We start from the raw sequence: 14,641 nt of genomic DNA, 5'->3' as shown, positions 1-14,641 counted from the left end.
TCTTTGAGTAGGCTTTTAGTATCTGTACACATATATGGGTTTGATGTTTGATTGTGCTCCTTGGGAGGTTTTAAATATAAAAGTGCTATATGAACGCAAGTTGTTGCTGATGGTTTTTTAATATAAATGTAGATTACCCAATTCTTGCTTTATTCCAATTAAGGGGCAATTTAGCATGGTCAATTCACCTACCTTCCGCATCTTTTTGGGTTGTAGGGGTGAGATCCACGCAACCCACGAGACCCACGGTGAGTAAGTGCAAACTCCACATGGACAGTGATCCGGGATCGAACCCGGGTCCTCGGCGCCATGAGAAGTTGTTGCTGATATTGTCGCAAAAGGTCAATGGCCAGCTTTTCTTCCCTGGGTGAAGCCTGCAGATTTGGGAGCTTTCCCAGCTTGGTGAAAGCAACCTTTAAAAGAGGCCGCCTGCAGGTCAGATTTTGGTCACAGGCAGGGTGGTGCAGGCTGAAATGGGGCTCAGGGCAGGTGACCCTGGAAAGAATGCAGAGGCTGACAGGTGCAGAGATGAGTTGAACGCAAGTCTCCATCCTCTGTCTGTATTTAAATACATTTTAAAAACCAAAAACATCCCACTAACCCTCCCACACTCGAATGCCACCTACTTATCATGGCCCTTCATGTCCCCTCTAGCAACACATGGCTCCACCCATTGCCCTGTACCATCATGCCAACTTAGTACCCCGCTATCCACCCTCTCAAGGCAAAAGTGGCAACTCATACCAACTCATGGTTCCTTCCCCTCTTTTTCCTTCAATGCCAACTCACTTAGTATCTACGGATAGTTCCTTTACAGCTTTGACAGTTCCTGGTCAGCTTTGACTTCTGGCAGTTCCTCAACAGCTCTTTAACAGTTCCTTGACACCTAGACAGTTCTTTGACAGCTTGACAGTTGCAATGGGTTTTGCGTAAAACGTGCATAATTATGTTCACTTTTAGCAATCCCAGGGGTGTCTTATTTCACCCAAAGGGTGCCTTGCCTTTCCCAAAGGTGACTGGAACCCAATGTGAAGGGGTATATTATCTATCCAAAGGGGTACACTGGTTATCCAAACAAATCCACCAGGTTCAAACCTCCGCTTACCTGTTCTAATCTGGGCTAGTTTAGCTCAGTGGGATAGACAGCTGGTTTGTGATGCAGTACAAGGCCAGCAGCACGGATTCAATTCCCGTACCAGCTGAGAATTCCAAATTCTTCCTCTGTGTACCCGAACAGGCGCTGGAATCTGGGGACTAGGGGATTTTCACAGTAACTTTATTACAGTGTTAATGTAAGCCTACTTGTGACAACAAAGGTTATTTATTTATTTTTTATTTATTTAATCTGCATACTCCAGGTTACACACTCCCTGGCCTTCCAAAGTACCACTTCAGTCGAGACAGCCGGTGATTTAAATGGCGAGCTGCCTTTGTGAATCACTCATGAATGTACCCCAGCCCGACTCCAGTCCAATCCCTTTTTGAAGATAGGATATGTCTGATTTGGAGGTGGGACTTAGAACTTTCAAATGGTTCCGGGATTTTTGCAAAGATGGAGAATGAAAACTGAGGACCAAGCATGCCAATCATTCATATTTTGTGAAGTTTTCAAACATTTCAGATCCCCTCAACCTCCTCTGCCCAAATAACATAAACTCAGCCTACTTAACCTATCCTCACAACTGAAATTCTCCATTTCTCACAACATTCTTGTGACTCTCTCCAGTGTGACTAGATCCTTCCATAAAACATAGCATCGCTACAGTGCAGAAGGAGGTTATTTAGTCCATCAAGTCTGCACTGACCCTCTGAAAGAGCACCCAAATACCTTACTGAGATCCATGAAGACAACACCCACGACACTACCCTCATCGATCCTTCTTGTCACTCCCTCAAATTCAATCAAGTTTGTACGACATGACCTTCCCTTAACAAAGCCATGCTGACTATCCATGACAAGTCCGTGCCTTTCTAAGTGACAGTTTAACTGATCTCTCGGGATCAATTCTAACAATTTTGCCACAAGCGAAATAAGACTACCTGGCCTGTAATTGCTTGCTATTTCCTCCGTACCCTGCTGAAACAACAGAACCACATTAGCATTCCTCCAGTCCTTCAACACATCCTCTGTGTCGAGTGAAGATTGGAAAATAATCCTCAGTGCATCTGCTATTTCCTCCAAGACCTCATTCAACATCTTCTGAAACAACGCATCAAGCCCTAGCAACTTACCCACTTTCAAGGATTCCAACACCTCTAACCTTTTATTATGATTATTTTATCTAATATTTTGCACTACTCCTCTTGAATTACTGTATCCACATCATCCCTTTCCTTTGTGAAAACGGAGACAAAAAAAATCAGTTTAAAATTCTTCCCATATCCTCTGCATCTTGACACAAGTTCCCTTCTTCATCTCTGACAGGTCCCACTTTTTCCTTAACTATCCTTTTGCTCTTTATATACCGGCAAAACATATTTGGGTTTTCCTTAATCTTGCTTGCTAATAATTTTTAATGCCTTCTCATTGAATTCCTTATTTCTTTTTTTTACTTGATCCCTGTACTTTGTATACTCTTCCTGGCTATCTGCAGTGTTAAGTTTTTTGTGACTATCGTAAGTTTTCTTTTTCTGTTTAATCTCCCCTGTATTTTTCTCGACAACCATGGGGTCTAGATTTAGCAGTTCAACCCCATCAATTTCCTTTGCCGAATGCTTTTTAACCCTTATTTATTTTGTTTTTCTGAGTTGCTGACAACATCACTAACTAATGTTTTACCTCCTGTTTCCTGATCTGACTGACCCACCTTTTATCTAAATTTAGAGCACCCAATTAATTTTTTCCAATTCAGGGAAAATTTAGCGTGGCCAGTCCACCTACCCTGCACATCTTTTGAGTTGTGGGGGTGAGACCCATGCAGACATGGGTAGAGTTTGCAAACTCCACACAGGCAGTTACCCACTGCCAGATCTCCCCAACAGAACTAGCAAAAGTTCTCCTGAGGATATAGATCCCAGCTCTGCCTGAGTGCAACCCATCCAGTTTGTAAAGGTCGAACCTTCCTGAGAACCGGTCCCAATTCCTCAAGATTCTAAATCCATCGCTGGTAACACCATTTCTCCAACCAGACATGCATCTGATCTATCCTCTTATTCCTGCTTTCATTCGCACATGACACGATCGGCCAGAGAATCCCCTTATGCTCCGAAATCGGGGGCAGCTCCACTTTTGCGATGCTCCGGCCCTCATAAACGGCCTACTCAAGTACGCCATCGGGACTGCCTCAGGCTGTCACCTGATGTCCTCCCCCGATGGGACGAGTTCCCGACAGTGTGGAACACTTATGGTGTTTCTTTCCGTGGACCCCGCATGGTGGCTGCGGATGTGTACAGCGCCGCCGGCCGGGGAGGAGCCATGCCACTGAGTGGGGGGGGGCTTCAGTGAGGGCTGGGGGATTGGTGGGCGGTGATCCAGGGCAGGCAAGAGGGCGGTACTTGCGGACATTATTTGGCAGGTCGTGTTTGCACGTGGCCGGTGCCATGCGCATGCGCGACCTCGGACCCGGCCATTCCCCGACCGTATCCGCAGGTAAAGGCGGGGCCTAGCCCCCACTGGATGGAGGATCGGTGCAGCTGTTGCATCATTTTTTCTGGCGTAAAATGCCACTGTTCCCACACCGGCGTCAGTACTTGGTCTGCAAATGGGAGACTCCAGCCCCCTGTATTCTTTTGGTAATTACTCTCTCAATATACCCTGCCATTTTCAAAGATCTATATGAAATGAAATGAAATGAAAATCGCTTATTGTCACGAGTAGGCTTCAATGAAGTTACTGTGAAAAGCCCCTAGTCGCCACATTCCGACGCCTGTTCGGGGAGGCTGGTATGGGAATCGAACCGTGCTGCTGGCCTGCTTGGTCTGCTTTCAAAGCCAGCGATTTAGCTGAGTGAGCTAAACCAGCCCCTATAGATACACAGCCTCCAGGTTCCGCTGTTCCTTTACGCTTTAGAGCTTCCCTCTGTCAAATTTCATCTGCCACTTTTCTGCTCATTTATTCTGTCCTAATGCTGACACTGATCCTCCTATTCCATGAGAAAGAATTCTCAGAATCCTATCATTTATTGTGTATTCCTTGTGTTGTGACCGGACGAGGAGGAATAAGCTGGCTCCCCTTTTTTCCAACATCTTCAGCTGACTGCAATAAAGGTTTGTTTAAACTTTTAAAGTGTTTTTCCCGTGGATACCTTTTCCCCAATTCAAATGCATTTACCTTTTATCAGGAGGAAATTCAACCAGGCTTTCTGGAGTCAAAGAAAGAGTAAGTCACTAAAATCTGAGGAAAGTAATAAAAATGTGACACACGCACAGGTTAGAAATGAGAAGTTAAAAGTCCAAATAAAAGTTAAATAAAAATACAGATCTTGGCTTGTCGGTGATGCGTTGTGGTCGTTAAGTTGGGTGTTTTTGTAGAGCTGACTTTGGTAGATTCACAGTCTGTTGGAATCACTTGTTGGCTTGTCCCGGAAGGAGAGATGACCTAGTTGTTTCTGCAGGAGGTGGAGGACAAAAGGTGTCCTGTTTCCTCATGTTTTCTACCTATCTCAGTGAAAACACACTGACCTCCAGCAAAAGGGAGAGAGAGAGAGAAAGACATGTTCTTCTTGCGTCTTTGTTCTTCTCCTTCTCATCAACCACTTTTTAACCCATTTTCCCTTTGTATTTCCAAGAGGGGGAATAGTTATGTTTTGCATTCACCTCAGAACTTTTAGACATCCTGAGAGATAAATCAACAGGAGGTGGATGTGTTAAATAATAATAATCTTTATTATTGTCACACGTAGGCTTGCATTAACACTGCAATGAAGTTACTGGGAAGATCCCCTAGTCGCCACATTCCGGCGCCTGTTCGGGTACACTGAGGGAGAATTCAGAATGTCCAATTCACGTCTTTGGACTGTGGGAGGAAACCGGGGCACCCGGAGGAAACCCATGCAAACACGGGGAGAACGTGCAGACTCCGCAGACAGTGACCCAGCCGGGTCCTTGGCGCTGTGAAGCAACAGTGCTAACCACTGTGCTACCATGCTGCCCATTTTAGATGTCTCATGAGATGTAGGAAGCAGTCTCCATCGTCCTCACAAACCCAGGAGATCAGTCTCGCTTTTTGCATTTTCTCGCTAATACAGGGCTAATACAGGTCTTACTGACTTCATTTTACCTCCCTTAAAATACATTTTTCTGAAGGCTTCTTCTCTCATTGTTGGTGCAGAGTATGTTGCCAAACTGGAAAATTATTGCCCAAGACAAAGAGTGTGCCACAGTCCAGCTATATGTAAGCCTTGCACTGCCTTTTCAGTGCAAATTCATCCAATTTAAACTCATTTTTCCCCACATAACTTCATATTATCTCTTTTCATCTATTGGCATGTCAGAAAGGGGACTATGCATTGGTAAACTAATTAAAACCTTATTTATTTGTTTTCTTGAATCCTAGCCCCAGATCAGGTGCCTTTGATTGAGGATTTGGAACTTATCTTGGTGAGAGCATGGCAGGAATCGAATCTTACTGAAACCAAACAATACCAACAAGCTGTTTCTCAGTCAATACCATATGCGGCATCACCAACCTTGACTGTCACGGCAAAGCAACTCACTTGGCTGGCTAAGTTAGCAGCTAGCTCCTGCAAGAATGTTGTCAGGATCCTGGATTCAACAAGCACATTGGCGGAAGGCCTCACGGAAACATTCAAACTTCTCAATGAGGGGAAATTGCAGGGAAAGAATTTTGTGGTGATCATTTGCACCACTAAGAACCAAAGCACTGAGTCATGTGTGGTGGTAACAGGTCAGTATTTGAAATGCGCGAGTATTGCTTACCCACAAACAGAATAATTTACTTAGGAGGTTTGAGCAATCTTTAATGGCTTGCTTCCATTTGTGAATGTGCTGTCGCCTCCCAGATCCGTGCCCATTGATCCCACAACATCATTGTTGAACACCACAGCACTGAACACAGCTCTTATTAAAGTCACAATCCTGTGTGACTATACACATGGTAAACAATCCCACTTCAACCTTTTTGACATTTCTTTGCAGCCTTTAACATGGTTGACTTTGCCTTTCTGCCCCAATATCTCTCCTCAGCTGTCCAGGTGGGTGGCATCGTCCTCATCTGGCTCCATGTATAACTATCAGTCATCGCCAGAGGATTGCCTGAGTGGCTTCACTTACTCCCCACCGTGCTACTTTTGGAGTTCCTCGAGGATCAGTCTTATCCTATTATCTTTTAATGTGGCTCTGTGCCAAACTTTGTTTGATACATCTTCTGGAAATGTTTTATTTGATACAACTTCTTACAAGTTGCTGTTGTTGTAATGCTGCCTCAGTGGTATAGATTTTCAGAATTAGCACTTCAGGGTAATTGCAAGTGCATTCAAACATAGAGAACAGTATGGTCCAGACAGTTTACTGAAACTGAGGTACAAATTTGTAAAGTACATCTCCAGGGTAAATGCTGGAGTAGGGATGCAATATCTGACTGAGTATAATCACTTGGCAGATAAGGGGCAAAATTCTCCGACCCCCCGCAGGATCGGAGAATCGCCCGGGGCCGGCGAAAATCCCGCCCCCGCCGTGGCAGAAATTCTCCGCCACCCGGGAATTGGTGGGGGCGGGAAACACCACCCGCCAATTGGCGAGCCCCCTGCGCCGATTTTCCGGCCCGCGATGGGCCGAAGTCCCGCCGCTGAGAGGCCAATCCCGCCGCCGTGGTTTGAACCACCTCTAGTGGCGGTGGGATCGGCGGCGCGAGCGGGGTCCTGGGGGGGGCATGGGGCGATTGGACCCCGGGTGGTGCCCCCACGGTGGCCAGGCCTGCGATCGGGGCCTACCGATCGGCGCCAGGCCAGTGCCGTGGGAGCATTCTTTTCCTTCCGCTGCCGCCACTGCCTCCACCATGGCGGAGGCGGAAGAGAATCCCCCAACGCGCATGCGCCGGTGGTGACGTCAGCGGCAGCTGACGCACCGGCGCATGCACGAACCGGCGAAGGCCTTTCAGCCAGCCCCGGTGCCGGGCGGCGGGTGTCAAAGGCCGTTGGCGCCGGTTTTGCCGCCAGTCGGCGTGGTGCCAACCATTCCGGCGCGGGCCTAGCCCCTCAATGTGAGGGCTTGGCCCCTAAAGGTGCGGAGAATTCCGCACCTTTGGGGAGGCCCGACGCCGGAGTGGTTGGCGCCACTCCACTACGCCGGGACCCCCTGCCCCGCCGGGTAGGGGAGAATCCCACCCAAGAAAAGGAGAAACATTCATATAGCACCTTTCACAACCTCGAATTTCCCAAAGTTCTTCACAACCAACTGCATAATCTCTTAACTGCAGACTGTACTGTTGTACTTTAGGAATCACAGCAACCAATCTGCACACAGTAAGGAGCCACAAAAGCAGCGAGCTTCATGACCAGATAATCTATTTATAATGACATTGGCTAAGGGATAAATATTGTCCAAGAATACCTCTGCTTCTTTTTGAGTAGTGCCATGGAATCCTTTGTCGATGAAGGAGTGCAGATAGGTCCTTGGGGGCTAGTATTTAATGGGGTTTGTCATGGTGGGAAAAATGGCGAAAGGGCGGTGGAGGGAGACTTAATTAGGTAGGAGCTGAGATCTCGGTTTCCTGACTCCAGGTTGCGTTTATGAGATAAACTGGGTAGCGTGTCAACATCAGAGAGGCCAACACGCTGCCAGGTGGCAGGAACTTATTTGCAAATCATGAATTCATTAATTGGAAAGTACACCAAATTCGGTCCTACCTTCAAGATTATGTCAATGACACACATTGGAAGCTTATGTCTCCCGTTTCCCAACTGCTAAAAATGATGTCCACCAGGTGGGGTTGTTCAATCTTTAGAACTGAGTCATTGTTGAAGTCAGCAGTACAGGGGTTGTTACTGGGGGAAGATAGTGGAAAGAACTTGAGGAGGGGGCTGGGGGCTGCTTGGGTTCTCAAACGGTGCAGTGCTTGGGCTGGCAAGAGGGGACTTGTTCTTGTGTCCTGAAGCAGCTGCACAGAAAGTCACTGGCAGCTTTAGAGGTGGGTGAGGGGAGGTAGGGAGATGGTGGAGAAGATGTCTGAAGAGAAGCATTTCTACCAGATGACCGAGTTCTCAAATGCACAGGAGATCATTGGCACCTGCCATGTTCCCATTTGAAGAGCTAAAGAACAATCCATGGCATTTATGAAACAAAAATATTTTATACAATCAATATGTACTTTTCAGCTTGTTAACTGGGCAGCACAGTAGCACAAATGGATAGCACTTGTTGCACGTTTTACTTGAGTGTATTACGCGTTTATTGGAGTGTATTAACACGCCTCCGTTTAAAGGCCGTGTGCTTAACACTGCTTTGGCTCTGTATGTGTAATTTCAGCTCGGAGTCGCCAGGTGTCGTATATAAACACCTCACAAGTATCTCAAGGTCAGGTTCAAAGTAATAAAACTATACACCGATTAGTAAGTTCCAACGATCAATATTTATTATACAAATATAATAAATACGCATGCACACGCTAAAGACTAATACCTATTTCTACTATTAAACAACTAAATACTTATCTAAGTGGGAACCAGCGAGGTCAGGGGACAAGGCCTTTGTTCCTTTCTGGGCTGCACCTTCTGTTCGTTACTAGTCGAGTACTGTATAAGTTCACGTAGCGAGCGTCGTTTTGGGACTTACTGAACGATGGCTGGTGCTCAACGGCTGGTGATGGAAGACAGGATCTGGAGGCTGGAGTCGGAGTCAGGATACAACAGCAAGCCGGAGCAAGAACAGACAGAACCATGTGCGGGGGTCTATCTTTATAGGGGCCCCCAATGTCCGTGCCTTTTCGGGGCGGGCTTTACCTGCCATGCATCGATTGGATCATTTCCCAATTGATGTCTCACAAATCCCCCAATCTGAGGGTCTCTTCTCGATGGGTGGGGCGGTCTCTAGGGTCTTTTGTGATGGATACTTCTGGTGCCGTTTCGTCTGGGCGTCCACTCAAAGTATCCATTCAAAACCAAATGTTGCTATTGTGTGTGCCCAGATCTGGATTGCCTCATTACTATGCAAAGCGTTTTTCCATTTGCACCTTTGGTTGAGATCTTCCACCTGGCCATAAACTAGTTTTGCTACGTGCAGAATGCTAATTAGTCTTTGCAGACTGCTTGTCTTGGCTAAAACTGCTTTCTCCCTGCAGTCTTAGCAGTTCTCCATTTTGTTAGCCCAGTGTCCATCTTAGGTGGCTACATTCCCTCCTTGTGATCCTCACAATTAAAAATTGTGCAGGATCACCTATGCACGTTGCTTTGAGTGCTTCTGGGTGCCTTCTTTGTGTTCCCTGACCTCGGCAAGTTCCTGAGCGTCTACTCTGTCCTTGACTATGGGAAGAAAATTTTTTTACCTGACATCTCTACTTGGCGCTATGTCAAAGGGGACATGCATTACCAAAACCGGGAACCTCTACCTATCACAACTATCCTTATCTTACTTTAAACATTTTATTACAGTCTAAACCTCATCCATTCATACCACATCACATAACATTTCCTGACTCGGCAGTCGAGTCCAGGACAATATAATACATGGGTATTTTTTTTATTCACATAGTGCTTTATTCATCAAGGGGCAAGGGGGATTGATGAACCGAAAATAGGAGATTGAACTCCATAGATGGTTGAGGGGCAGGAACGGGAGGCTCTCCTTTTCCATTTCCTCAACCTGAGGGTCTGTACGATTATGCAGAGGATTGCAATCACTAGCAGTGATTCAATCACATATGACATGGAGTACCATGTCATAAATTTGGTGCACCAGGTCTGAACTTCACTGATCAGAGCTGAGCACGGGGGAGTTAGTGTGAGGGAAACATTGACGGCGGGGGTTGTGGGGGAAACGTGACTCGCTTCCACATAAACAAAAACAACATTTAAGAATAATAGGTAGGCTTCCATCATGGTCTTCTCTTCGTTCTCTTTCTCTTCCTCCTGTGTGGCCGATCCTTGCTGTGAACCCTCTTTCGTCCTTCGAAAGCTATGGGATCAAGCACAGTATCTGTCAATACACAGCTTAATATCCGTAATTGTTAGTGTATCTGTCCTCTAATTCCAATTGACCCATTAAAATGACTGGCCAAGTCACACCCTGTGACTCCCCTCATTTTTTTTTTCAAAAGCGAATTTAATGAACAGAATACACCTAACAACTTTCCTCCTGCGAGCCGTCTCGCAGGCTTTGCTCATTTACCATCCGAATGTTCCTGGATGTAAATAGCATGTGGGATGGCGGCCTAAGGGCTGCCTAACAAAAAATGAAAACAAATTGGAAACAAAAGGTCGAATGGGTTGCGTATGGGCCGCTACGGGTACGATTTGAATGGGATCCCCGGGTAAGGCGTGCTGTGCCATACCCGAGCTTGGCTGACCAAAGTGGGTTCTCAGACAGGGCGGGTCCTCAGTGCCGTTTGTCCACTGCCTGAGTAACCTGGATTAATGGGCAAGAATGTGTTTACCGTGGATTTGCAGCCTCTATTCGCCGAATAGAGGGGCACCTAAAAACAAGGGAGGAGCCAAGATGCTCCTTTTGAAAATTGAGCTGGGCTTCAGACATTATAGCCGATAAGGTGAGCTGCTCACCATAGAAAGTTCTCAGAGGTATCTGCGGACAAGCTAAAGTGCGTGCGAGGTGGTCACAATCTTTTCAGCTGAAAAGATCTGCGATCAAACCCTTAACATATTAACAAGGAAACAAACATAAACTGACAAACAAACATACGTGCAGGTTCCATCAGAAAGGACATCGCTTCCCTCAAGCGGTTCCTATTTTACATCATCTGGACACCTCACTTTTCCTCTGTCTCTGTGAACAGGGTCACAAAGGGGTTGCCGTATCGGGATTCAGACACCGTGTCGTCCTGCTCTCCCGGATCCCACACCCTTGTGTGGATCAGGCATGAAATTTTTGAATTATGTGACCGGGGGTCACTTTCGTCGTTGCGTACAAGTCTGTACGAATTGTCCCTGTGCCAGAGTGTTGGGTCTAAAAGTGAATGGGTATTGTCGGGGTAGTCGGGGTCGGGTGGTGGGTCTGGGTTTTTAATGTAAGTGACTTCCATGGGGGCACTGGAGTCGGGGTCATAGTCACTGCAGTGTGGGCTGTAGTGTGGTGTGCTGTGGCTGTCCTCAGAGTCAGTGTCTGTATCGCTGTCTCTGCTGCGGCAGCTTGTGGGCGTTTCGGGGCGTGGTCTGTCGTGGTCAGTGGGCGGAGTCGTGGGTGAGTCCGATGAAGAACTGGTCTGTGAGGGGGATGGTGGAAACGTGTCTCTAGTGGGTGGGGCGAGGTGTTCTGCTGCGTCTAGCAGGACATGGTGTGCATGGTTAGACTGTGTTCCATATGCCTTTAGCTGGTTAATATGGAACTACGCTGTCTTTCCGTTGGGGTATTTTATCCTGTAAACTGAGGGGCTAATTTTATCCGAAATTGAATATGGGCCGGAATATTTTGGTGCCAAAAAACTGCTGGGGTTGTATACAGATAGCATTACCTGTTGCCCAACCTGAAATTCTGTGGGGTGTACGGTCTTATTAAAGCATGCTGTGCTTTGTCTACGCCGTTTCCCTAGCTGAACTGCGGCTGCGATCTGTGCAGACCTCACAGTCTCAACTAGGTCTTTAACTGTCTTTTCGTGTGTGAGGGCCGTCACTTCGGGGCTAGTCATGTCCAGTCCTAAAAGGAATTCTGTACCTTTCATAGGGCGTCCGGTCATGAGTGTGTGTGGTGTGTATCCTGTGGAAGTTGAAACTGTATTTCTGATAAACATGAGTGCAAATGGGAGCACTGAATCCCATGTTGAGTTGTTCTCTTGAACCATTTTTCTAAGTGTGGATTTTAGGGTCCGATTCATGCGCTCTACAATCCCGCTGGACTGTGGGTGATACGCAATATGAAAGTTTTGTTTGATGCCGAATATTGTCAGGACGTTCTTCATGACACGTCCTGTGAAGTGAGATCCCTGGTCCGAATCAATGCTTCGGGGTAAACCCCATCTCGTGAAGATGTGGTGGGTCAGGATCTTTGCAGCTGTCTTAGCTGTATTCGTTCTCGAGGGGAATGCCTCTACCCATTTGGTAAAGGTATCGATTACCACCAGAACGTATTTATAGCCATTCCTACAAGGGGGCAATGGTCCTATAAAGTCGATCTGAAGGTTTGTCCAGGGGCCATTAACTGGTCGAGTATGCCGAAGCTGTGCCTTTTTAGAATACCTCTCCGGGTTATTCTGGGCGCAAATAAGGCAATTCTCGATGTAGTGAGTTACATCTGTCCTTAGGTTAGGCCACCAACAGAGCTGCCTGAGGTGCCTCGTGGTCGTGTTGATTCCTTGGTGTCCATGCCCGTCATGGAACAAAGCAATCATTTGATTCCTGTCCTGCTGCGGGACCACATAAAGTTGGTCCTTGATGATCACACCCTCATGTGTGGTCAGTGCGTGTCTAAATTTGTCGTACTGAGGCACAAAGTTGCCTTTGAAAATCTCCGTGAGATCCTCATCCTGCTTCTGTGCTTCAGCTAAATCCCTGATATCGGTCTGTGAGACTTGAACTGCGCTCACAGGGGCGCTAGCTGGGGGTGTCCACAAGTGTCCTCGCCTGGAACCTGCCTTAGCCAGTGCGTCGGCTTTTACATTCCCAGGGGGGGATGACCTATGGTGGCTTCTAACTTTTATGATGCCGAAGGTTCTGTCTTTCGCTTTATCTAAAATGTGTCGGAGTAAAGGGGCTGATGGAAGGGGTTTCCCGTCTGCGGAGACAAAACCTCGTGTCCTCCACAGGGGTAGAAAATCTGTCAAACTATTGCAGACATATAGACTGTCCGAATATATGTCCGCCGGGCTGGGGAAAGAATCGGGGTGGTCCACTATGTATGCTATGGCCGCGAGCTCTGCTGCCTGCGCGCCTAAGTGACCTGGCAATTTTAACGCTATTTCTTCGAGAGCGCGACCCTGCGCGTCCTCGACATAGATGCCGCATCCCGTGATACGCTCACCTTCTAAAACCGTGGATGAACCGTCCACGTATATCCGTAGTGGTCCACACGTGTCTGTGTGTTGGGGGCTTTGTCTTGGGTTCCCTATCTTCCTGGGGGGTGTCTTCGCTATGAAGGGTCCTGTGTTGTGTAGGGGTGCTACAATTTCACAGTCATGGGGCTGTCCTGGGTATTGGAGGTTGTCGGCTAAAAATGTGTGTGTGCGGGTCCGTTTTACTGTAATGTCCCGTCCTTGTAAAAGTAGTGTCCACCTAGCTGCCCTAATCTGGCTAACTGAACCGTCCTTCAGTCGACCATCTAGGAGTAACTGTGTGGGGGTGTGCTCGGTCAAAATGGTGATGGGGTTGAGTCCGGTAATGTACGAGAAGTACTGAACTGCCCAGAAAACTGCTAGGAGGTGCCTCTCGCAGGCTGAAAATCCTTGTTCCACTGGGTCTAAAAGTCGGGAGGCATAAGCCACTGGTCTTAGCTGCTCGTGCCGTTCCTGAAGTAACACGGCCGAGAGGGTCAGATCTGTGCTCGCTACCTCTATTGCATAGGGGGAAAGGTGGTCTGGGACTTGTAGCGCGGGTGCTGCGCTAAGGGCTTTCTTTAACTTTTCCACAGCCTCTGTATGCTGCGGAAGCCATTCCCAAGGGGCTCCTTTCTTAAGGAGGTCTGAGAGTGGGGCTGCCTTTGTCGCGAATCTGTCAATGTGGTTCCGACAATAACCAACCAGTCCTAAGAACGACCGGAGGGCTGAAACATTCTGGGGAAGGGGCAATTTGACAATCGAATCAATTCTTTTGAATTCGATCTCGCGTTTGCCGTGTGTGATGACTGTTCCCAAATACATCACAAGGACTCAGCTGTCATCAGTCAAGGAAGTGGGAGGTCAGGAGGAACCCAAACAGGGCCACCTTCACTGAAGAGCGTTGGCGGGTCAGTGCCTGTTCAGAATATGCATCAACTACCTCCAGATGTTTAATAATTACCTATATCAGTGTCACAAGTAGGCTTACATTAAAACTACAATGAAGTTACTGTAAAATCCCCTAGTCTCCACACTCCGGCGCCTGTTCGGGTTTACTGAGGGAGAATTCCGAATGTCCAGTTCACCTAACAAACACTTTCGGGACTTGTGGGAAGAAACCGGAGCACAGGGAGAAAACCCACGCAGGGAGAACATGTAGAATCCGCACAGTCACCTCAGCCAGGAATCGAGCCTGGGTCCCTGGTGCTGTGAAGCAACAGTGCTAACCAGTGTGTTACCGTGTCGCCCAAGAAACAATGTCAGAGACAGCTAAAGCTTTCTCGGGTGGTAGGTCCTGCCTTGTGCATACTCCTACAACAATCAGCAGCCTCGTGGCTTTGGAGGGAATGCCATTTAAAATGTCCTCGAACACTGAGGACCTAAACCTTTCTGCCAGGGGCTCATTTCAGAGTACCATGACGGTCAGACTGCAACACATGGGTACATGTGGGAGCTGACAAATTCCCTGTTCAGAAGGGCCAACAATTAAATCAGGTTCTCAGCAGATGCTGAGAAGCAACCTGTTAGATTCGGGGACATCACGAGGTT

The 14,641-nt window shown here is 47.5% G+C and overlaps 1 protein-coding gene across 1 annotated transcript in view; it reads left to right on the top strand.

The window, feature by feature from the left end:
* greb1 (growth regulating estrogen receptor binding 1) overlaps nt 1-14,641 on the top strand; it is a 252,071-nt gene that overhangs the window by 75,125 nt on the left and 162,305 nt on the right. Inside the window, exon 10 of the mRNA XM_038800249.1 lies at nt 5,495-5,845. Coding sequence (XP_038656177.1) covers nt 5,495-5,845 — 351 coding nt within the window. The remainder of the gene's footprint in view (nt 1-5,494; nt 5,846-14,641) is intronic.

This window comes from Scyliorhinus canicula, chromosome 6 (genome assembly GCF_902713615.1).
Source record: "Scyliorhinus canicula chromosome 6, sScyCan1.1, whole genome shotgun sequence".
In the NCBI taxonomy this organism is placed as follows: Eukaryota; Metazoa; Chordata; class Chondrichthyes; order Carcharhiniformes; family Scyliorhinidae; genus Scyliorhinus; species Scyliorhinus canicula.
The sequence above is the reverse complement of the archived record's forward strand: the minus strand, read 5'-3'. Positions and strand labels throughout refer to the sequence as shown.